The 24,860-nt window shown below is 37.2% G+C and overlaps 1 protein-coding gene across 1 annotated transcript in view; it reads left to right on the top strand.

Moving 5' to 3' along the window:
* The window catches only part of AEBP2 (AE binding protein 2), a 49,300-nt gene that overhangs the window by 5,526 nt on the left and 18,914 nt on the right, over nucleotides 1–24,860 (top strand). The window contains exons 2-4 of the mRNA XM_086466855.1: nucleotides 12,252–12,459; nucleotides 15,643–15,750; nucleotides 24,110–24,296. Of these exons, the coding sequence (XP_086322981.1) occupies nucleotides 12,252–12,459; nucleotides 15,643–15,750; nucleotides 24,110–24,296 (503 nt within the window). The remainder of the gene's footprint in view (nucleotides 1–12,251; nucleotides 12,460–15,642; nucleotides 15,751–24,109; nucleotides 24,297–24,860) is intronic.

Genomic DNA, 24,860 nt, shown 5'->3' with positions numbered 1-24,860 from the left:
AATATAGTCTTAATTTTATCTAGTTTTTAAATTCTTAAAAGTGAAGAGTTTTCAAGACTGATTAGGCAGGGACATGTGAATTCTATGAGTGATTTTTATGAAGGTGGAACAGTAAATTTGAAATATAATCAGGAAGGCATATGCTACTAATAGGTATGCTTCGTGTATCCATGTGACCAGATTAAAAAGTGCTTCAGGCCTCTCTGCTGCATAGTCTCACTTGTTCCTATCCAGGAAGTGAAGAATCATTCATTAGCACTTATGGCAAGGTGGTTAAGTCGTTAGATTTTTTTTTTTTGATCGTGTGTAATATTGACGTGTCAGAGTGGGCTATGTACGCGATTACCTGAGTTCCCAAAATTCTGCTGAAAATTGTATTTGCAGCATTTCTGAGCATTTATTATTGCTGCTGTTATTTGCTTTCAAATTGCAAAATAAACCCCTTGTTTCTGTAATGGTTATGTTCAGGCCTTTCTGGCACTGAAGAAAATAGCTTTTGATGGGAAGACAAAACAGCCCAGATATTTTGTATGGCAAGTATCTTTATTACTAAAGCTGTTGGTTGGTATAATTGAGTGGTTAACATGAGGTCTTTTTGTGAACTAGATGAAAGAGCTTGGTATAATGAGCTGTTATACTTATTGTAGTAAGATGTAAATATACTTCATAGAATTTGAGAAAAACATTTTCCTATTCAGTATAAAAGAGAAATGGTATTGCTTTTATGTTGGATTTGTACATCCAAACAGGTCTATGTGCATTTTGTTTAAGTTTGTGACATCATTAAGCCTGGTGATTTCCGAGTATGAGGCTTGATTGGTGGGTTGTTTTGGGGAATTTCCTAGGCAGTAGTGGAAAGAACTGTCTTGGTCGTCTTTTTTTCTTTCATTTTCTTATTTTCCCCCGCTTTTCCACTTTCCAGTTAAGTTAAACTGGGTGGTATGTGCAGCCTGAACATCCGTTTGGCAGAGATGTGACATCATGCATTTCTGGAGTTGGTTGCAGATAACTTTTTTGGGTGATGTGGTGGAAATGTTCCACCACAGCCACTCTTACTCAAATCTGTACAGCTTTCCAATAGCTTTAATATATTTATGTTTTTTTTGGAAAACATTCTCCAATTAGAGAATAATGGTGGGGAGATGAGCAGCATGCAGAGCTGGTATGGAAGTACATCTAGAACCCATTGTGTTGGGGTAGTTGTAGAGCAGTGTGTTACTGGGTAGAAAAGTGGGGGCATGGTATAGGAGAGAGCAGATGGAGCATTTGACATGGGAATAGAGGCTTCTGGCAAGGGGGAGAGGCGACATACACACAGAAAACTTTTGGTGTGATGGGGAATGAGATATGCCCAATAGCCTGAGGAAAAAGTGAGAGCTTAACCCAAAGGAAGTGAAAAATGGTCTGTGCTGTAAAGGAGCCAAGTGATTGCAGGGAATCTTTGAAACAGGTGGGAATGTAATCTCCAGTTAACTTGTGCAGGAGAAGGGAACAGAAGAGGGTAAGGAACTCCTTTGTGGGAACAGTGAATTTTATCCACTCTCCCAGTTGCTATTAAAAAAATACAGTGGCATGACTTGCAGATAAACAAAAGTGGTAGTTTTGGAATATTCTGAGAGAGAGGTTTCTTTGTTTCATTATTTATGTAACTTTTTATAACTTTATATGCATTCTGTCTGGAGTTTTTAATGTTTAGAATATGAATGTGTTCAAATAAATTTGTTTTAGAAAATTAACTATAAATATTCCATGTTATGCTTTCTGTTTGTCACTGGTTTTGTGATGTGCTAAGATAGCATTTACAATTTTCAGGTTGTGATTTTTGCAAAACTAAAAAACAACAAATAATTGGGGAAAAAATGTGAAGCCTCTCATTCAAAGTACTGGTGTACTTTTTTTCCCTTCATGGTGGTAAAATGCAGGGTTAAAAAAAAAAAAACCTCAACAAACCGAAGCCTGGGATTTCTTTTCCCATATCTAATTTTCTTCTTTATGCTAGAATTTAAGATCTTAGATATCTTTTGCTAAACTTCACTTGCTAACGTTTGATGGATGCCTTCTTCAGGTATATGCAAAGATATTTGATAGTGATAGAAAATGAAAGATTTGTTGTGATGTTGAAAGTTGTGTTGTCATCCTGTTGCGCTGTAGAAGTGTGCTGTAATTCAACTAGCTTGTCTAGTGTTAGAGGGAGTAAAATGAACCTAAGTTGTTTGAGTTGAGAGACTTGTGGAAGACAAGATTATTGGCATATGTAGTGGTAGTACCATTTGTTAAATATACTTTCTCTAAATAAGAATATAGCTTAGAGAATTTCCACTTATTGTTTAATGTTGTTCCATGCAGCATCTTGTACAAATTACTAGTTCCTCTGCAAAATTGCAGTAAAATCCTTATTTTGATCATTATAGGTTATTGTGCTGTAATCACAACTCAGATTCCAAATATAAAAAGTCTTAAAGGTGCAAAGAAAATATTTTCATTATATACACAGTAAACAGGGAAACATAAACATTTTTTTTTTAATTTGAAATAGAACCACTTTTGGCATGTCTTTAAGTAGACTTCCTCAGGCTGACTTGCATGCCAAGCTGTAGATCAGACAATTTATGCAAGTGGCCCAGCAGAACAGAAATCAGACCTTGATTTATGACTTTTCTATTATGGATTGAGTCAATTAGTGGAGTGTTAACTCTGCTAGTTTCTATGCTTTTGATGCCTGGTTAATATTTGAAGTCACAACTATTCACTGAGGTATGAATAGGCAATTCTGATCCTTTAGAATGCTATCCTATCTATGTATTTTTATTCTCTATTAAGTTGAACCTAATGTGATTGTAAGTGAAACTGGAGGAGTTTTTTAGGTCTCCTGGGAGTTTTGCATCGTTCTTTGGTTGTTTTGTCTTCTGCTTGTTTTCTGAGTTTTGTGTTCTGGGGTTGGGGGTGAGGGAAGGTATCCTGAGGATGGGAGAATGGGAGGGTGTTATAGCGGGTGAAATTCCCTTGACGCTGTGCCTGAAGGCTGTTAACTTCCAGTGCTGATGAGACTACTTTGTATTGATTATGGTTCTTGGAATGGAAAGCATGGTTAAAAAAAATAAAAATCTTTCTTTAATGACTGAACGTGTTTCTTCTGTGCTTCTCTTAAGCTGTGGTAGTAAAGGTACTGTTTTATCGGTAAGAATTGAAAATTATGAACTGTTGCTGTTCCCTGACTTCCCAAGGAGATTATCAAGTCAAAGGTAATGCGGTTCCCAGAAATGAAAGTCAGTTTTATTTGTATCTGTAAGGCAGAACCACTTACAGTTTCTTGATTTGTGTAATCCTTTTGCATATGTAGTCTTCATGCTGTCATATTACAAGGCATGCGCGTTTAACCTGCTCTGCTCTCTCACTGCTCGTCTGATGTTTTGGCATTCCAAGTTTCTTTGTGTTGCCTGTTCCTCCGTATGCTACAAATCTGGTGATAACCTGGGTTTGTGTTATGTAAATATTATGAGCCCAAATATTCTAGGGCTAACAATCTAAATAATCAAAGTGAGTGATCCAGGAGAGTGGAAACAGCTCTAGAGTGGTGGTGATTCATAATACACTTTCTCAGTCTTGTTTTGTTTCCTGTGTGTGTTTGTTATTTTAAGTTCCTTTGATTTCTCTATCTTGAAGAGCTTTTCTATCTTCCCCTGGTTTTATATTATCAGTCTGAAGTGTTTGCAGTGTTGCTCCCTTTTCCAGGTATTTATAACTAAGCTAGACATAGCTTTACTCTAAAATAAGGTGCTGCTTCAAAAAGAATTTCAAACCAAGTTTTTTTTAATGTTATCACTTGTCACACTGTATAACATTCTTTCCCTTGACCGTTTTATTTTCTTCTGCGTTGCTTTCTTAGTAGTCATATAACTATATAGATATTCAATAAAGAGTTTCGCAAACTTGTTTTTAATATTGGTTTATGAATACTGTTTGAGTCTTGTTCATTTTGCAAAGTTTTTGTTAGAATAACTTAATCTGTGTAAAAAATAGGTTTGATTTCCAAAAAAATTCCCAAGTGATTCAGAAGCACAAGTGCTTTCAAGTGAGTGGGTGCTCTCAAATCATGCAGTCCTGGAAATCGTAGTCTTTTTCCTTTACCTGGAAGTTGCCTTAATGTTGCTTTTACTTATTTAAAGGTATCAAGAACCTGGAGGTGCTTTTCGAAAATGCTAGACCACCAAACACTGCTATTTTGCTTTTCTATCTGTCTTAACTTTTTAGTGTTGTATCTCCTATTTGCTAGGTTGATTCCCTCTCACTTTCACAAAGTAACTTGGACATATGAAATTTTTGGCTATCCTGTTTTTCCTCCCTTGCCTCTGAAGAGCCGTGGAGTCAGTTGTGTTGTGTGATATAAGGGGGCTTTGTGGATAGGAGCTGCGAGAGCAGATGTGAACAGAAGGTATTGCCATTTAAACACAGTGGTGGACTTTCAGTTCATGTAGTTCTGGCTTATTGTTTTGATACAGGTATTCTAATTTATTGTTGCCATGTGCTTTATCTTTCTCTTTGGCAGCCATTTAGTGTTCTGCAATCTGGTTTTGTTCTGTTTTTGTTTTGATGGTGGTTTATCTGCATGCGCTACTTTTTTTTTTCTTACTGGTGGTAGATTTTCCTGAATTCAGAAACTAATTATTATCAGTCATGAAATTCTTTTGGATACTTTTTACTTAAATTAAAGACAAACGGGTTTCTCAGGAAAATCATTTAAAAAAAACCCTTAGAAAGGTGGGTAGCTGGAGTTATTTTCTGTCTACTTTGAAGGTTCTGTCTGGATTACTTGCTGGTTGGATGAAAAGAAACTGTAGGAGCTCTAACGCATTACGGCATTTCCGTGCCACAATGAAACTACAGCCATTAAAATAAGGCACACTGTTTTGCTTGTGGAACATAAATGTTTGATTTGGGGAGTTAAATTGATAAATCATGGAAACTTAGTAGTAAGAGTATATCTGTTACCAATGTAGATGCATCATAAAATATCAAATCCACCAAAGATGGGGAGAGGAACAAAAAAGATCAGGCAAATGCTAAACCTTTCTACTCTAGTGCTGGCTCATAGTGGTTGCTCATGTTTTGTGAACTCTTCATTTTTCTTAGGATGTGTTTTAATCTCACTTTTAAATTGACACGATCATTTGGAGAACATAAAGCAAAGATTAATTTAAAGCTGCTTGGACACCTGTTTATAATTGCCTTGAACACTGCATTTTATTGGATACTGGTACCCTGATGCAGATCATAAAGAGATTGGCATTAAAGTTTGCTTAATATTCATCGAAGGTCAGCAGAAGTTAAATCTTAGTACAAAACCATGAATTTATTCTTCCTCTGCTTTCATTTAGGAGCCAATGTAGCAATTTCTGTTACTAGTCAGTTTTGTACCACTGAAATCGTTAGCTCTTAGAAACGACGTTTGTCCTACTGCAGTTTTTAACAGCCTTGGTCTGCAGTTCGTGTTGCTGAGTGGAATGTAAAAAAGTAAAAGTTAATCATGTAATGCTTCTTGGAGAAGATTCAGTGGCTCCCATGTTTGGAAGTGACAGAGATTTTATAAAGAAGATAACTAAAATTCCTAGGACAGATGGAGGAGCTTCCTATCAATGACGGGAGCTCCGCATTGGTAATTTGATAATTTTCAAGCTTTGTGAGGATTTATCTTTGCTTGACCATTGATTGCATTAGGAAGTAGTGAGTGTGAATCACTTTGAATTAGATGGCCTCAAAAAACTGTAGAACTACGAGGTGGTCTGTTGATTTTGTGGAACTAGTCCATTGGGCAGAGCTGTACACCAGAGTTTTGCACCCCTAGTCTTGGAAAGGAACAGATTAATGGGGAAACTTGTGAAATTTTTGGTTTTGCTCAGGACTTTAAAAATAATGAGGTGCTGGCGTATGTCACTAGGCATGTCATTATTATTTTTTCTTTCAATTTTTATTCTGTTTCGACTTGGCCTTTGTAATTGAATGATTGCGATTGATGCTGTTTGTTTTCTTTTGGGATTAGTACCTAGTTGTGATGTAGTCTTCCATGTGGTAAAAGCTTTTCTGTTGGATTCTAGGTTTTAACCCTTGAAGTTGCTGTAAGAAGTGACTGTCATTTACAGTGTTTCCATTATTCTGAGTTTGTTTTATCTGAGTGTTATGGTTCAGTTTTCTTAAGCTTCCGTCGTGTGGATTGGAACTTGTAGCTGAAGCTCCATGCAGAAATGACAGAGTATTTCACTGACTAGTAAAAGCTAAAGAAACTAGCAGGGTGTGGTGGTTTTGGTTTTGTGGGTTTTTTATTTTTTTTATCCTTAAAATGTTCACCTTCTTCCAGTGAGGTTTGTAGTACTTGGATTCTTGAATGTTAATTATGCCTTTCATCTAGTCAGAGGCAATCTTCTGTGGATTTGATGCTTATGACTGGATTTATCACTGTGTACTTTCGAAGAAACTCTTTATGAAGATTCCTCACTTGAGCTAGTGTAGTGTGCAGCTTGATGGCTACTCAGTAGCGTTGGTTTTAGCGACCCTGCAATCTATGTTCCCTGAAATCTCTGCTCATTTTTAATTTGATGCTTTACAAGATGAGGGTATTTATTATAGGATCTGTCATGGTCGTTTCCCTTGGTGTTAGCTGAAGTCAGCTGCGTCCTTTGCTTACCTACTGAACATCTGGGGACTGAAAGCTAAGCATTCTCGGTGGAGGTACTGTAACTCTGAAATGAGCTCCTGTTGATCAGACTGAAGTAGTGCTTGTTGACCCTCAAGGGCATGGTATAAGGCCCATCTGTTAGGTCTGAATTTTGCCTGAGGGAAGGTTGCTTCAGTTAAGGTCTAGAGGGAGTATGTTTAGCAGACATTAAAAGTATAATAGCAAATTGATTGGGCTTTTGTGCATGTGTTCAGTGCCTGGCTCTACTATTACTTCAACTGGACAGTTCCTAATGGAGGTTCATGGAAAGTACAAATAAAATTGTGCTGGTTTTCTGTTGTTTTTGTTGATTTTCCTTCTAGACTCCTACTGTCTGTTGTTCTGAAAGATTAACAAAAAAAGGGAAAGAAAAAAATTTGATGCATTCCATTCATTAAATTCAATGCAAGGGATTACTTGCAGTAGTGAGGAAATTGATCTCCTTGGAGAGCCAATCCTGTGTCAGGAATGATGTGATACACCATTTTCTTTAATGCATTAAATCACAGGCTCGTTATATTTTCATTCAGATTTAACTGTACATAACAATTAGTGCCCAAATGTGCAGGTGGTAAAATACGTGGTTTGAAATTTGTGCATTTTAAATTTTGAATAATTTGGAATATTTTTTTTTTCCTTCTAGAACATACTTGTATTTACATGACTGCGACAATGGCTTAATTTCGCTCAGATCCTTGAAGGAAAAGAATAATCCAGGATTAAAATACTTAACTTTTTTTTTCCCCTCTATAAAGTGAAAATGTGTTGCAACTTCTTACAAGTTTTTAGCTATTATTTTTTTGTTTCAGTTTCAGGACTGTTTTTAAACAGTTTGGACTGGATTTAACCAGCTAGACACATTTAGTTCACATGAACATATAGATTGTGCAGGTAGTAACCTTTTGACATGAAAGTGGTGCTAAAAAAATCTTAATAATCTCAATTATGAAGATGTATTATTTCTAAATCAAGGTGGAGTAAGTACAGGTAAAAATAAGACCAGAAACAGTGCCTTTGAGGTGATGATTCCTCTGTTTAAGCTTGTGTTAATGTTGTTGCTAATGAATACACTTTAAATGTCAGTATAATTTCACAGCTGTTTATCTCTTGGTAGAGGGAAAAATTGTAGTAGGAGGTAAAAAAGGTCTGACTCCTCTGAGAAGATTCTGTGTTTTTGTTTCCACCTTGCCACGTTTGGAAGGCACTGTTTGCCAGTGTTTGCAGACTTGTGGAAATGAGGTGTGGGTTTAGTAAGGTATTTTAGAAAGGCATTTGGTTCTTGCCTCTAGAGCTGTGATTTTTGCTTCAAGTTGATTCTGGTGCTTGGATTAGGATGAAAGTAGGGATAACATAAGCTCGAAGACTATGTTGTGCTTGCTGTAACAGTTTTAAATTTTAGTAATTAGTCAGTCTTTTGAATGGTGCTTCTTAAAAACAGCTATTGTGTATGCAGGCTCTCTCCAGCAGTGACTGTTTTTGATGCTCTATTGTTTGAGATGACCCCTGAGTTGAACTCTCTGAAACTCAAATGTCTAATGTTCTTCATCAGGCCATGGTCTATAGATCCATTACAATGGAGCTGGAGCCTGCTTACAGCTTGGGAGCAAACCCAGACCTGTCTGTCACTAGCAATAGGGGAATGCCACAAGCGCTTAAGTTCTACTTGTGTCACTCTGCTTTGATAGTGGCAGTCAGGATTTAAACAGATCTCCCAGCTGGGGAAAAAGGGCTTAGGAAAAGACAGAAAAACTTGCTTTAACTTATTTAGGTAAAAAGTTTGTTTCATTGCCTTTGTTTTGTTACCAGTAGTTTGCCAGAAAGTCTATATTTTCCCTAGTTTGTTCTGTTTTCTCCTATTTGATACACATTATTACTTCCCCACTTACAGGCTTTGTGGATTTCAGATGAGAAAGCAGAAGGATGTAATTTCCATTACTACCTTCTCTTTGTTAAGGAATTTTTCCCTCTCTTGGATCATCCCAAGCAGATAAAGTCAGATTGGATTGAAAAGCCCCATTCATAGATTGAAAGATATACAGACGCTATTTTAGTAGTCCAGCCCTTCATGGGCTGAGTTGATGTGCTTCCACACTTTTGGTCAGGAAAAGACTCAAGCGTACTAGATAAGATGATGGAGTGTGTGCACGCATCTTGTCCACTTGTATGTCCGGCCCTCATACCCTTTCTGAAATTCCAGGAAACAAAGAAGTGGGTGAATCAGCAGGTCTTACAAAAACAGTGTGTCAGTTAAATCTTCACAGATTTAGCAGCAGCCACAGCTGTGACTGTAAAACTTACCATCATCTTTCTGCTTCCTCTTGAAATGGCAGGTCAAAGGCAAGAGACCTCCCAGGGCAGTGTCTTCTCTGATGCTATATATACACTATAAACTTTTTTCAGAAAAGCTTCCTGAGATTTTTCTGAGTGTATAGATGACTAGAGACAGTGTACACATGCTTGAGCTGTATGGGGCACTATGACAGAGAGGAAGGATGTTGCTGGTCTTTCACAGATTCTCTTTGCAGCCTTTACCTCTTTCCTGGGTACCCAGAACAGGCTAAGTGAGAAAGACAGAAACTAATTCTAGGTTCTCAGTACTGTGAGGTGCCTGTTCACCTGAAATATGTTGGTTCTGGAGGCACAGAGGAGAAAACACACAAAAAAATTGATTTTAGATTTTTATTTAATGGATTATTTCTAGAGAAGAAATGTGTCAGGGCAGTGAGTTTCTTGCATTTAGGCAGAGCCTATCAAGAGAACCATCAGAAAACAGTGATCTCTTGTTGTGTGACTCCCGGCCGTTTCATTTTAGCAGTTTAGCCCTCTCTCTAGTAGGTCCTGTTACAGCAATGTTTTCCTGTAATGCCTTGCACAAAGTTCTTTAAACTAGAAGAAAGAACATGTTTCCTCTTAAACAAAATACTGATCTGTTACCACTCAACTGGATTTGAGCTGCATTTTTTTCCATTTTTAGACTATAACTTGAATAGATTATGGAATCATAGTCCAATCACAGAATCCAGTGTATCTCTTAATCCTAAATTTCCAAGTAATTCCATATGCTACTACTTGGTTTAAGTGCTGTGGGCAACCTTTTTTATTCCAGTTCCTCTGATACTAGATTTTGGTATCGTGTATGCAACTAATCTGTTAGCCCTTAGCAAACACTGAGGCTATTAGAACCAAACCAAGCAAACATTTACACTATTATAAGTAAATCAGCTTTCTCCATGTTGTTGGTTTCTCATGTCATTAATAACCTTACATATCAGAATATCTTTTGCTGGATCAGTATTGCTAGTTGATATTTACATATTTTTCTTCAAAACCAAGAGTAATTTTCTACAGGTAAGTATAACATTAAAAAAAAAAAAAAAAAGGCAGCCCAAGTGTTTGCATGCCTTGGGCTGTAAAATTAGAGACCTGTGATTATTTATATCATGAGGTGGTCAAAGTTTGTTGCACTGCATTTGCAGTATGAAATAAACTCTCATGCTACAGGCTCATCAGTTCGAGGTGGTTTTGTCTCTGCTTAGAGAAGTTAGCCAGATTGCACGCCTGTGAATCAGAGAAACCACACACCCCTGCATGAGTGCACATTTCTCCCCCCTCACCCCTGCCCCAGTTCTTTCACAGAACTCATTCTTGGCTTTCATTGCTTTCCCTCTTAAGACCAGGCTGTATAACCGGGGAACCCTTGAGAGCTCTATGCTAAATACCCGTGTCCTTGTGGTCACTGGCACCATACCTCCCCTTAGTCAGAAATTTGCTTATGCCTGTTTGTGGGGGTTTTGAGAATGGTTCTAATGCTGTCATGGACTGTAGTGGACTGACTCTAAATAGTTTGGAAGTTTGAGATCCTACCTAAAGTATCTATAAAGTACTGTACTTTGGTACCTTTCAAGTGTGAGAAAGCTAGTTTTACTTATCCACATGAAATAGTCTGAGGCAGCTATTGCATGAGTGCTGTATCTGTAGTGCTTTGCCATCCTTGGTTAAGCAACTTCCTGTTGGAACCACTGATCTGTGTAACACTACTGTATGCGACAGAAGTGATCAGGCTGTGTGCTATCTTGTATGTGTTCAAACCTACTTCTAAGTACTGATTTTGAGAAAACTGGGTTTAGATAACTCAGACTCAGGCGGGGGGGTCACATTTAGTTATTTATTCAATTTTTCTATCATCCTGTTGGTAAACTTTGCTTCCATAACACAGTTTTACAGATTTTGCTTTTGGGGATAATTTTTGGGTTAGGCATCAGCTGAGGATGAAGGGAGGGGATATCAGTCCCCTAGTTGTGTCTGTTGTGGGCCTGGTAAACTGGAGAAATTGGGATTGCTTGCAATGTATTTTGCACTTAAAGCTTCTGACAATTTCCTAGAGGGATCCTAAACTGCTGTTACCAGTAGCTCTAGTTAGTGGCTGTTAACTCTGTTGGGACTGGCAGCTTCAGCTTAGTGCTAGTTACAGGTTGGATGGTTGGTTTGGTTTTTTATAAGTTTCTGGTGAATATAAAATAAGCTTTTCGGGAAAGACAGCAATATGGAACAGATTCAAACCATTATCTATAGGCTTCTATTGCCCACCTTTTCTTTATTTGCTAGTTGCAGATTGTGAGCTTGTATGTCATGAAAGGAACGAAGACTACTGTGGGGTTGGGGAGGTGGGGAGGGATCATGAAAAGCTGTGTGTATTCAGAGTGTAGAAAAGGGAAGAAAATAAAAATAGTGGGTGGGCGCATGGAAAAATGCTGTGTAGCAGCAAAGAGCCTGTGTGACTTTCATGGGTAGAAGTCATGCCTTGTGAATTATTAGATCTTGAGCGGGGGAGGGGGGAGGGGGGAAATGTGATATTTGTGTAGCATTTAGGAAGTATGTATTTGTGCTTTTATTAAAGCAAAAAACCTGTTGAAAACATCTATAAAACTTTAAAAAATAAACTTGGAAAACAAGTGGCTAAGAATAGTTGGTCAGTTTTAATAATAGGAGGACACTTACGGGTTGGAAGAAGATTTTTAAGGGATCTGTGCTTGGGGTATCATAGTCAGCATTTTCATAAATGTTACCTTGCTGGTATCTCCAGAGTTTGCTCGTGAAACCAAGTTACTCAGGGTAGTTAAAACTAAAGCTTAACTGGAACTCATTGCTAAAGGGAATCTGTTGTTTTGACTAAGGCAAAACTTTTATCGATAAATGCAGTGAAATCCATGTGGTGGGTGAGAGGGGCAATCTGAACAAGGCAAGTATCTATGATGATTTCAAAGTCTGTCACAACCAGCGATGCCTTCAAAATCTGTCAGAGGAAAAGACTGCTAGCACAGTAGTGACTAAAATAGATAATGTGAGAAGTTGCTCATAAAGGCTTTTAAAGCAAAATAGCAGACATACTAATGTTATCTTCGGATTTTGAATAATGGTGTAGTTTGTGTCATCTGTCTCAAAAGGGCTGAAATAAAACCCCAAAGAGCTATAATTTTTATTTGTTCTGTTAACGTGCAACAAATATGAACTTTCTCTTTTTTTTTTTTTTTTGGTCTAACAGCATAAGCAGCACTATTATGGACGTAGACAGCACAATTTCCAGTGGGCGTTCAACTCCAGTTATGATGAATGGACAAGGAGTTCCTGCCTCCTCTGCAAAAAGCATTGCTTATAACTGTTGTTGGGACCACTGTCATGCTTGCTTCAGCTCCAGCCCGGATTTGGCAGATCACATTCGCTCCATACATGTGGATGGTCAACGAGGAGGGGTTGGTGTTACTTTCTGTTTTCTTGCTTTCTTAGTTGCCAATATTTTACTCTACTGACAGTAGCAAATTTTGTGTTTTAAAGTACCGGTTCTGTAGCTAGTGGCAACTGAGGTTGGGCCTTCATCAGTCTGGTATTAGGCATTCAGCTGTTGTCTTTTGTGTAGTTCACTTGATTTGATATTCTGTGGTTTTAATTGAATGCCTAACCTCAATAATGTAGTAAGTTCTTTTCAGTAAATGATTTGAGGCACTCAGATTTTTGATAGATCTGTTAAATTCTCAACATCCTGAAGCTGTTGTGGTATATCTTTCTTATACTTTGAATTAATTTTCTCAAAACTGTTAGTGTACATGTTACTACTTGTGAGCTCAGCTGAAGTCGTATCTTCATTATTTTTGTGAATGGAGTCTCACTAGAGGTAAAATGTATACATCTATAATAGGGAAGATGTAAGACTCGTTGACTCAAGAGTACGAAGTCTTACCAAAACAGCTCTGTCTAGTATTGATGGCAAGTATACCTTCAATATAATTGCAACTAGTAATTTTTTTTTTCTTTTTTAAACTGACGTATTTGTTTAACCATGTATATTTCAGTCTTAAGTCCTGGTCCAATGATGCGGTTTCTGTTTGTCTCACAATTTTAATGTTTCAAAACATCTTCCAGTAGAGTAATTTCAACTCTGTACTTAACTACCTGCCCTTCCCCAACCTCCCAAATTACCTTTGATGCCTGGAATATGTCATGTAAACTACCTTTACATCAAACACAAGCAGTCTGCCTGCTTTTGGCTCTGTGTGGTGCAGCTCTAATTTCTTGGAGAGCTAATATTAAATCTTAACCTAGTATAGTCATTATTTTTTGACTTACTGTCCAGTCACTTCTCCAGAAGTAAAATGTTAGGACATTACACTTTATCTTGAGTACATAAGAGACTTAAATAAAATGCTGCTTTGTATTACTTTAATTTGTTATGTAATTGTGTCACTGAGACAGCCATGACTCTGATTGTATTTAGCTAATGCTTTTTCGTATGATTGAACTTTCAGCTTCACATTTGGTGACTTTTTTCAGCACAAGCTCTAAGCAGAATCATCCATCCAGTGAGCTGGCTTTTTAGCGACCCATGAGATTATTTCTATAGTTCTGTTCATAGGTCTATACAAGTGTTACATGAATCCTGAATGAAACAACGAAATGGATGAGGTATATCCGTATTCTGTGGGCTTTAACATAACCGCATTTCTGGGGATCTTTGTCATGCCATCCATGACCCCTTTTCACTTCTTAAGAAGGGAATAGAAGATTTTTCAGTGTTTTTGGGGTTGTGCATTTTTTTCGTTTTGGATTTTTTTGGTATTGTATTTCTGTTCCCTTACCTTCCACATGACATGATTTGTGGACAGTTTTGTTTAGAAAATATTAGACTATATTTGTCGTTCTGAAAGAGGAGGTTGTTGGAAGCACCAAGTGTCTGATAACTGTTGCATTCAGTTTACACTTTTTATCCCCCTGCTGGAGTAGGTTTAATTTTTGAGTTCTTCAGCTTGATGCTGTGGAAGGGGACGGGTCCTGTTTTGTTTCAAGGATTTGTCTGCCACCTGCTGGTGAGGTGTTTAAGTGGTATTAGAAATTATATTGTGGTTTTGGCTGGATTTCAGTTATTACTTAACTACAATGACTATAAATTTGAAGAAAAGTAGGGGTACTAACTGCTTATTGAGAACTTAAAAACAATGTGATAAGCATCCTTGTATGGTAGAATATGTATTTTCGAGCTGATACTGAGGTAATGGCTCACACCAAAACAGATAGATCCATGAAGAGCCCAGGAAGCTTTTTGATGAAGCAGTTTTACTTCCCAAATTTTTTTTTCAGAAATATTTTGGATTCAGCCTTTTGACAAGGGTTCCCAAGAAGCCTTGCCTGGACTTCTGACGGGTTATTGTAAAACCAAGTGCTTGTCTTTTGGAGCTATTGCATTTCCACAACCTGTAACTTCATAGTAATACTCCTTTGCTGAGTTCCCTGCGGTCTGCAGTTGCTGATGGAAATATTGAGACAGTTATAGACCTGTTGCAGAGCTAGGAATCTTGGAAATTCCAATTGTGTGGATCAGGGGGATCTCAAAACTGAGGAGCAGCAGACACCAGAGGTTTAGGGGCTTGGGCCTTATGTGTCAGTAGATCTGGATCGGTCATACAGACATGCAGGGTTTTCCAGCTTTGTACTAGTAAGCTGGGTTATCTATATATTATACAGCAAGTACATAGCATTCCTGTGACTGCTCTTTTGTTTTGAAAACAAAAACACGGAGTTTTTTAATCTCCGAAAAAGAACAAGAAACTCAATTCCCATCAGTTTCCTGCAGTTCTTGCGGTTCCCAGGGACTGTATTTTCTGCTACAAATGAGAGCTATACCTCTCTTCACACACAGACCTGTTGAGGAAATTCTAGTGAAAGCCAATTTCATTGAGCTTTTTTATTCTCTTCGCTATAGATAGACACAATGAGAGGAGAGAGAAAAGCAGCATGAGTAAGCTCTACACCCCTTAAATGCAGTATTGTGCAGGTGACTGACCTGTACACTGGAACTGCAAAACACCCGTAGGTTTTGAAACCTATGAGAAATTGTATCTTTCTTCATTAGAGATTGAGTATAAGGCCCTAGCAAGAGATGGTGTCCATTATTCCATAATATAAAACTCTGGTATGTAAACAACTGTATTTTAATTAAGAGTTTTCACTTTTTCATGCTCAAAGAATAAAATTATTAATTGCCTATGAGAGTAAATTATTTTATTTCTGTATCTACTATCCAGAAAATGTAAATTTGTGATTTAAAAATGTTCTGTCTCAATATCTGTTGGATACAGATATTGAGTGCAAATGCAAAGTCTTTACAGTGGATGCTGTGGCTATCTATTGTGTTTATCTTCAGGAGCGTCTGGTTTTTTGATATTTTATCCCAGTGACCTGCTCTTATGAATACTTGTGGTTGTAATTATTTTTTTCTTTGGTGAGAGATGAGAATTGTATTGCAAAGTGTGAATGGTTATTGTTCAGAATTCTTTGAAGTACTTTGTGTTGTGAAAACAGGCTTCTTTGCTAATCTGATTTTTTTTTGTTGTTGTTTACTGTTTTCTTTGACGTGTAAACTTATCACATTTTTGCTCTATCAGGTCTTTGTTTGCTTGTGGAAAGGTTGCAAAGTATATAATACACCTTCAACAAGTCAAAGTTGGTTGCAGAGGCATATGCTGACACACAGTGGGGACAAACCTTTCAAGGTAAGGTTCATTATAAGATGTATCTTCCCTTATTTTAAGAGTGATTGTATTTGTTTTTCCTGATGTGATATATTAATTGAGAAGTGCCATCATAGGAGAATTTCTTAAACAGTATCCAGTGAGCTGGTCCTCCGTCTTAGCTATAATGGTACCCAGAGGTCCTGTTCTGTTCTGAAAACAGGTGAAGATACCGTTATTGCTTCTCTATCCCTGTTTCTTTTAATCTGCAAATGGTGAGGGAGTGTAAAAGTAAGTAGTGCTGAAGCTCAGGTTTTTGTGCATTTTCCATTTGAGCTGCTTACACTGTAACTGAGATATTTTGCCTGATGCTTTACACTTCCGTGTTAAACTTTGGATCATGCCTGATGGTGCAATTCCGTGCTTGAATAAGAGCAGGTTTTGTTAATAAAATTCAGCTGAAACACAGTCAGTGACTATTTATGGTTAATCTCTGTGAGAATAATAAGGAAGTCAGGAATGCAGGACCGTTGAGCTGACTTTTCCTGCATAGTATTTTCTAACTTTCTCTTTCTTTCTCCCCCTAATATGTACCTGCAATTCTAGGTATAGTAGTGTTTATCATTCCCATATCCACCAATCCGTTATTAATGAGTTGCTTCATCCTCTTATGGATACAGTTGGGGCAGTTCATAGCTGTCAGTCCTGGATCACTTGATGGTAAGTCCCACCCACACTACTTCAGACTGAAGTTCTCCTTCCATGTAGGATATGAAAATGAATTAGGGTTTTTTTAAGTTTAGGTAGCATTTTATGCCTTCCTCTCCCTCACCCCCCAACCCCACCAAGTTTTAGTCAGTGTTTCTGCACTTTCTTCTCCTTTCTTTCTTCTTGGGTAATATGTTCTGCCTTTTTTTTTTTTTTTTCCTATTTTAAGGCAGCTTTATTACTAGAAAATACTTTTCTATTACAGTGATGTCTTCCAGAAGTTACTACTTCTGCATAGCTTATAACAGTAGTTATGAGAGAAAGCAAAACTAAACTCAAAACCTGGAGAGTAAAACTAGTGCATTGCATGTGAATATCTTTTTAATAAAAGGTTAGACTTTTTTCCATACTGAACTCTGTAGTTAAGTCTGAAAACTTCTGACTGAGAGAGTGAATAACAACAGGAAACTTGCTCTTGAGGTTATGATACCCTTTGTTCAAAGGAATAAGGTTAGTATGCTCTTGAAAGCATAGCATAAGGATCATAGGTCCCTGAAAGTTTGCAGATATGATTGTTCCTGCAACTGATCTAATCTTAAATGCTAATCCCTGAATAAAATGAAGAAAACCCAACCAGTCATCAGAGGAAACTGGTACTTTAGGTCTTCTCATTTTGGAATTGGATATTTTCTATACCTTAAAGTGTAAGGCAAGCTTTGCTCTTGAAGGAAGGTCTTTCAGTAGAGTAATTTATGTACTTATTTGATCTAGATCAAAGAAACTCAATTTTAGAGACATTAGGTTTGAAAGAGGTGGGCATAGCTCAGAAATAGCAGTAGTACTTTAAGTCTGTCAGACTTACCTAGCAAAGTCAGTAAAAGTTGATATCCCAGTTTTTTGGCTAGGCTGGTTACAGATAAAGCCCTAAAATTTTGAAACAGTAAGTTCTGATAATAATCATCTTATGTTAAATATGTTTTATTTCACCAGCTGGTTTTCTGTACTTTCTGGTCATACTAAGGAGAAGAACAAAACACAGGCTAGGATTGCAGTAGTTACTCGTGGCTCAATGTGTATCACTTCAGCATTTCTTCCTACTGTTGTCTTTAGTCCCTCTGTTTGTTTTTTATCTCTGTATTTCTCAATCTGTTCCTGGGGGCTTTGAATGGAAGATAATTGTGGTCTGAGTAGAATTTTGTAACATCTTTTGTTCCCCTGTCATTTATGCTGAATATAGGCTTCAGGGCTCACATGAGGTAGCCAAGTATGGAAGTGTCTGTGGTAGCAACCTACTAATTAACTAACTCCCTTTCCTTGTTTTTTTGTTGTTTTTTTGTTTTTTTACAAGCTTTTGAAATCTACTGTCTGATACAAAACCACTTAGTGTTGGGTGTTAGTCTTGATCAGTCCAAGAGCAGCCATTACTAATTGTTTTACAGCAGTCATTCAAGAACAGAGCAAATGATTCTGTTTGGTGTATTTAGCTGCTCTTATAAATCTTAATTGTTCACCTTTTAGGAGAAGCAAGATTTTTTTCAAGTCAGAGTTGAATTTAAGGACCTCTTGTTCTTAATGATTACTGCAGACAAAATATCTCCCAAAACCTAAATTACAAATGAAATTTCTGTTACCTCATGAGAATATACTTGATTTCTAGCATAAAAGGAGGTAATCTGTTGTTTTGGAGAACTTGCTGAAAATAGCTAGTCATTCAGTGTTTTATTTAAAAAATAAATAAATGAATGTCAGGATTTTTGAGGAAAGCTGGAAAAGGCAGTCATGGAAATAGTATAGCTGTATGCTGTTGTCAGAAGAACTGCTGTTCAGGATGTTTTTAAGAAAAGCAAAGAATGTTAGCTAGAAAAGTGACAATTAAAATCATGGGTAACTTACTTTTGTAAAGATGAAAGAACACTCTAATCATATAATGACCAGAGGGGAGTGATAAATGTATGGCAAGTTTCTAGATTCTTACATTTCTAGTCAAAATGAGACAAAACTATTTCTGTAAATTGAAAGGTGGATGGGGACTGTCTTGGGCATAAAGCTGTCCTTTGCATTAGAGCTGCTCTGTTGAAGGATATGTCCCTGTCCTGTCACCCTTTTGCTTGCAATAGACTTGTTTTATACAGTTGCCCATTTTGGGTTTATCTATTTTTGTGATATGCATGGTGTTGTCCTTTGATTAAAAGCTGTGTCTAGCTGTTTATGTGCCCTTTCCATGCATTCATGTAAACTATGTGACCATGTAATTTGTCACAGAAATGAATCCACTTCTAAATTACAAAGGCAAAATGTTTCGTTTCTAAGTATCTCCCGTTTTTTCTGTTTGTGTGGTTTAGTGTGTTCCTGTCAGCATTAATATTGCAATACCTGTCAGGTAAATTTCCTTGTTTTTGAGATCTTTGTTATGCAACTTTGTTTTTATATGGGCCAGTTTCATGGTAGTGTATGTTCAGCTCATAAGAAGGGCACATTTTATATCAGAGTCATCTGCTGAACTAAGGAGGAAAAAAAAAAAAGATACCCTAGATACTTGGACAGAATTTAGGACCTCAGTTCACCTTTAGTCATCATACTGCTTTTCTGTTTATTCCTTCCCTTTTTTTCTAAGTTTTTGATGCTGATGGCCTTGGGTTTCATGTGAAACACATGGATGGATTTTTTTACTTGTATTTTTAAGGCCATCGTCACTAAGTTTTGTTAGTGGTAGCGTGTATTTTCCTAGGGCACCCACCAATCCTTCCACCAAAGAAAAAGTGTCCATTAAATGAGAGATAGTTACCATTGCAGCTAGTTCTCAGGCTGTAGTCAAATACGATTTCTGCGTGCTTTTCCAGTTCTACTTTTGGTAAGCACTGTTTCCTAGATTGCTTTTCTTGTCAAGAGGAACAAACTGCTCTTCCAGAACATGTTTCTGGTTGAGAACTTACTGGCTGCCTTTGGCTGACTGTGTTTTTCAGGTTATGCAGCTTGTCTTAATACCTGCAGTCTGTAGCTCTTGGGCTGCTGGAAGTTTTCTCTTTGCTTATTCCAGTCTGGTTCTAGCCATCCTTTCATCTTTTTTTTTGTCATCCTCGTAGACATTCTTTTAATATAGGTATTCTTAGAGCATGTAGTTTTCTGGAGGCATTTAGTATGTTCTTGTTTGTGTATGATTTTTCATTCAGAGTTGAAAGGGAAGAACCTAAACATTATTCTTTTTTAGTTCTGTTACTACATAATTTTTGCAGCTTTTTAGAAACTGGTGGAATGTTGTGGAGTATCGTCAATGTGTAGTGGTGGTCCTGTTGAGGGTTCAGCAGCTTAAAAACTTGCAGGCTTTCAGAACATGTAGATCTAGAGCAATAATCTGCTGAGTTAGAAAACTGATGCTGGTAACATATTTGGCAAGCTGATAAAAAGTGAATGAAGAAATTCTACCTTACTTGTCTTAAACTTGGCTGTTACAAATAGTAAGTGTTTTGAATAGTTAGTGTGCTGTGACAACCTGCATTTCCCAGCATGGTTTCTGGTACTCAAAAAAAAAAAAAAAAAAAAAAAAAATTAATGGAAGTACTATTCACCATGCCTTGTTGCTGTACAAGGCATTGAAAGTTCCTTGAAGACACATCAAATGACTCTTAAAATGTAGTCTAGGTCACCAAATACAAGATGTTAGGCACAATGAAAGGACAAATGGTAGAGTAAGCACAAAACAATAGGAGATTTTATGCAAAATAATTGCATATAGCAATCTTCTGTAAATGTAAGACTGCATGTGCGTATGCTACTGACTGCCTTCATGTGCTGATTCCAGTGGGTATGCCCTTAATGTTTAAGATGAGACATTCAAGGTGTGCTCATGTGGAGTAAATGCTTTCAGTAACAACAAATGACAGTACACAGGTGGCTTTCATCCTTTCTTTAAAAGGCAGGAAGAAAGTAATAATAAAGATGAAATTTGGTATTCAGTCTACCACCTGTAACTTTCAGAATTCATTAAGGGGTGACTACATTTGGTATGACCCTCAATAGAGTAAAGCTTGTTGAAATGTAGAAAACACAGCCAAGCAGCTTCAGCCCTCATTCAGAATTCATGTCTGTTACTCTCTTGGCAGAATATCTCGATCCATTAGAGCGTTGCAGGTGCAGATAGAAAATGTAAAGGCCTTCTGCCTGAACACTTAAATGTCAAGACAATAACAAGGTTTATCCAGATGTCTAAAATATTACCGTTAGATTTATTGGAAAAATTACACATTGAGTATTCTAAAAAGGAAATTTGGTTATTTTGACTTTAGGAAAAACCCTGTATTGCTAGGTATTTTTGTATCCTGTTTGTTAAAGTCACTGGTCATTACTGCCCATTAATAATGGTGGGTATGGGTACACTGGAGAAATTAAACTTCTTACGTGTTCACTTATTTTCTCTTGAAGTAACATATCCACCAATCCGGACCCAATCTATCATATTTAAAATTGAATGCAAAATTTTGACGTTTAGGTTTTGGGGGAAAAATGAAGAGATTGGTTTAAAGTTGTACATAGTAGTTGAGTTTGATTTATTAGAAGCCCTCTAGATCTGTATAATTATCTGGTGGGAAGCTGATTTGGTGTGACTTACCGTCCAGAGATCCTGAAGTGACAGCCTGAACTGCTCCTTTATCTTTGGAGAGAAGAGACTTTATCCATTAGTAACGGATTGCTGGATATATTATTTTAGAGAAAAAAAAAGAAAAAAACAGGTAAGATTTTTCTCCTCTTCTACTATTTCCTGTCTATTACAAAGGCATTCTGTGTCATCTTTGATATATCAGCTGTTGGTTATTTGATGACATGATCAGGTAGTCTCAAACTACACAATATTGGAATGTAATGATTTGTGCAAATATTTCATGTTGTGGCTGCAGACTATAAATAGACTTTCTGGAAAAAGATAATTTCTAGTTGCAAGTTGCATATATTGAAGATTTAAGGATGCTGATTTGCGGCTTTTGAAAGTAAAGCTTGGGTAGGGCGAGAAAAGTAGGTGGTAGCTTCTGTAGATAATCTCTATAGAATATCTGTGATTGTTTTGTTTTTACACAACTGGTCAAAAGTCAAGTTATGACATTGAGTCAAACTGCAGTTTGTTTCCCATCTGACAAGAAATACAATTAAGTCTTGTGAACTTGTGTTTTAAAAAGTTTTAGAAGTGTGCCTGACACAAAGTTTGTGTGTTATTTTCAGAGGGTACTGCCTTTTGATATTATACTTTATTAAACTTGAAATGTGGCAATGCATGCACTGTACCAAGACTTTAGGTTATTTTTGACCTCTATAAGGCATTGGCAAGACTGAAATTTTAATTTCTCAGTGTGATTGAAATTCACAGGATGGGGGGTTTTTGTGCTTTTTTTTTTTTTTTTCTGTCAGTGTTTGTAGAAAGAGCTAGAAGCTGAAATCAGGAGCACCTTAATGAAAGTCAAACCTAAGTTTGGATTTAGTTGCTTAATTTAGTTCCATGAAACTGCTTTTATGGACAAGACAGCTATTTCAAACGTATAAACTGGAGACTAAGAAATTGCTTGAACTAAATGCACGCAGGTATTTTTCCTGTATCTGTTGATTGTGAGCGTGGTCATCTTTAATACAGCTAAGTGGATCAGGTTCAAGGTTGGGTTGGATGGGGCTTTGAGCAACCTAATGTAGTAGAAGATGTCCCTAGCCATGGTAGGGGGGTTGGAGCTGGATGGTTTTTAAAGGTCCCTTCCAACCCATTCTCTGATTCTCGAAGTGTAAATTTTAATCTTTATTCGAAGTGCATTGAGGTTACCGTAGTATAAATGAGATCAGGATCTTCAGGGTTTTTAATTTCATAGATGTGCTGGGATTTCTTACGTTGTAAGTCACTACAGTATAAGCATAGAATATTGCTGCTGTCTGAACATGGGAAATTATAGGGCAAGGTAAAAAGGTGTAGGGAGGGTTTTGGTAAAAATCTTCATAATTCTTGAAATGCTTAGTGGGAGAGACAGGGAGGAACAAATACAGTGTGAAGGTTTCTAAAGCTTTCTGTTAGAGAATTATGTTTGTCGTTAGCTCAGTATTTAGAAAACTTTCCCTAATTTCCTCTCAGTAACTTTTCCCCTTTAAAAAAAAAAGTGGGCGAGGGGTGTGTAAAAATGTGAAAAATGTCCTCCTATTTTTTTATATTTTGCTGTCTTGAAAAATATATACGTATTTTTAGTCCTATAAGTCCTTGGGGATAACACTGTTTTTTCTCTTCAAGGACACTGGTCATTTTATGATGATCATGGAAAACCATTTGCTAGTCTGAGGCAGGAGTAGACTTTTCAATTCTGCAGTTGGAAAACTTAGGGACAAAATGTGCTGAGTGGTGGACCACTGCTGTTTCCTTGCCTTTCAGTCCAAGGTGCAGGCTCGGGGCAGATTACTGTAAGAGCTTGCAAATTCATCCTTAGTCTTCAGAGAAAACTTAACACGATGTACACAGTTGCAGTGTTACTTATTCCTGAACTCCTCTTGGGAGCTGCCTCATCGGTTTGCTGTGAAGGGAAGTGCTAGAGAAGAGAGGCACAGGTGAAAGAGCTGAGAAGGAAGGGGAGGAGGGGGAGGAGCAGGCGCAGAACAGATGTGAAAGAACAACTTTCCAATGGTTTAGAGTGGTGATGGGTTTTTTGGTACTGGCTGATCAACTCATTTGCCCTACTGCTATTCTCTGGATCAGAAGAAAAATCAGTCATGTGGATACACAATTCATTGCAGCCAGTGATGGAATTCATACCTTAAAATCACTTCTCTATTACCCTTATAAGCTCAGAGCACAAGATAAAAGGTTTGTGCCTCCCTCCCCAACAGTATAATTTAAATGCTGATTTTTGCAAATGAAATAATTGTGACTATAAACCAAATACTTAGAAAAATAGCAATAATTACAGCAGCCAGTACTAGCTTAGTTGCATGTATCTTGTGATTTCTGTGTTTCTACTTAATAATTGTTGGATTTTTTTTAATTTTTCTGTTTGAGAAAGAGAGGCCATCTTTTTTTAAATAAGAACTTTCTTAAATGCTTCTGAAGTAATAGTAGCATCCCAAAATAAATGTATGAATAATTGTAATACAGCTTTCAAGTTACTGAAGTTAAAGTTTTAGAACTGTAAGATAACTGTTTATTGACTTTGTATAGCATTTACAAAAAGCGTGAAGCTGCTTCAGTGTGGGTAAGGATGTGGGTTTTACTTCTGCCTCACACAAGAAGGGGGGACATTAGAGGGCATTACTGTTATCAAATGCAGAAGATTGGAGAGCTGTTGAGAAATACAGAATAACAGTGCAGTATTTTGAAAGACAAGGGGATGTTGGTCTGTGAAGGGGAAAGTTCTTCAGAAGCATTTATTTTCTGTGGGAAGATTTGGTCAGTGCATTGTTTGAGACTGGTTTTATGCTACAGAATACTATAGAATGTAGTATAGCATAGGAAAATTATTGTACCATGGAATAATTATTGGAAGTTGTAAAGTTCAGATAGAAATTTATTGCAGATTATGTTTCTGTTTTCCTTGTCAAGAATTGCATGGTCATTAAGAATTTGTGTTCCTTTTAGCATGTTGGAGGTTGAGCCAGAAAAGTCAAACTGAGAGATCTATCAGACTCTTGTGAATGAATGTCATATAGCACGCTGATACAGTTCTGTTTTTTTTCTCATTAGTGTGTAGTTGGTGGTTGCAATGCCAGCTTTGCATCTCAGGGAGGACTTGCCCGTCATGTGCCCACACACTTCAGCCAGCAGAACTCTTCAAAAGTTGCCAGCCAGCCAAAGGCCAAAGAGGAATCTCCATCTAAAGCTGGAATGAATAAAAGAAGAAAGTTAAAGAACAAGAGACGACGATCATTACGTAAGTACTTCCAGAAGCAGAAGTTCTTGAAAGTTTTGTCTTGGATAGGAAGTCCCTCTTCAATGTGGTGGTTTCTCTGCAGATGTGGGTCTGGTAGGGTTGGTGATCTTTAACATTACAGCATTGGCATCCCTTGTGATGGGAGGAAAACAATTCCAGGTTCTGTTTGTGTTCCTTTTTTGGGCAAAGCATCTATGTGTTCAGTAGAAAAGATCGGTTTTCTGTGAGCAACAGTTTACGTTTCCAATTTAAAGATGCTTTTCATTTTAGAATTGCTTTTTTTTAATAACTATATTACTGTTGGAAAATGTTCTGTTCAGGTCTGAAGTTCGGTACTGCAGACAGAGATTGCAGATTCATATAAATTAGAGATAAATGCATATTATATAAGCTTTTTTTCAAGCACATCATTTCATTAGTTTGACAGTTTTATGAGCATAACCAAGATCTAATTTTGGGCAGATTTGATTTGCGACAGTTTAAGTCTTTCTCAGCACGGTTGATGTTTGTTAATTTTATATGAATGAAGTGTGATTTAGCATTGAAAGTAAGAATTGTTTCTTC

The sequence above is a fragment of the Leptosomus discolor genome, chromosome 1 (assembly GCF_034619465.1).
Source record: "Leptosomus discolor isolate bLepDis1 chromosome 1, bLepDis1.hap2, whole genome shotgun sequence".
NCBI lineage: Eukaryota > Metazoa > Chordata > Aves > Leptosomiformes > Leptosomidae > Leptosomus > Leptosomus discolor.
The sequence above is the reverse complement of the archived record's forward strand: the minus strand, read 5'-3'. Positions and strand labels throughout refer to the sequence as shown.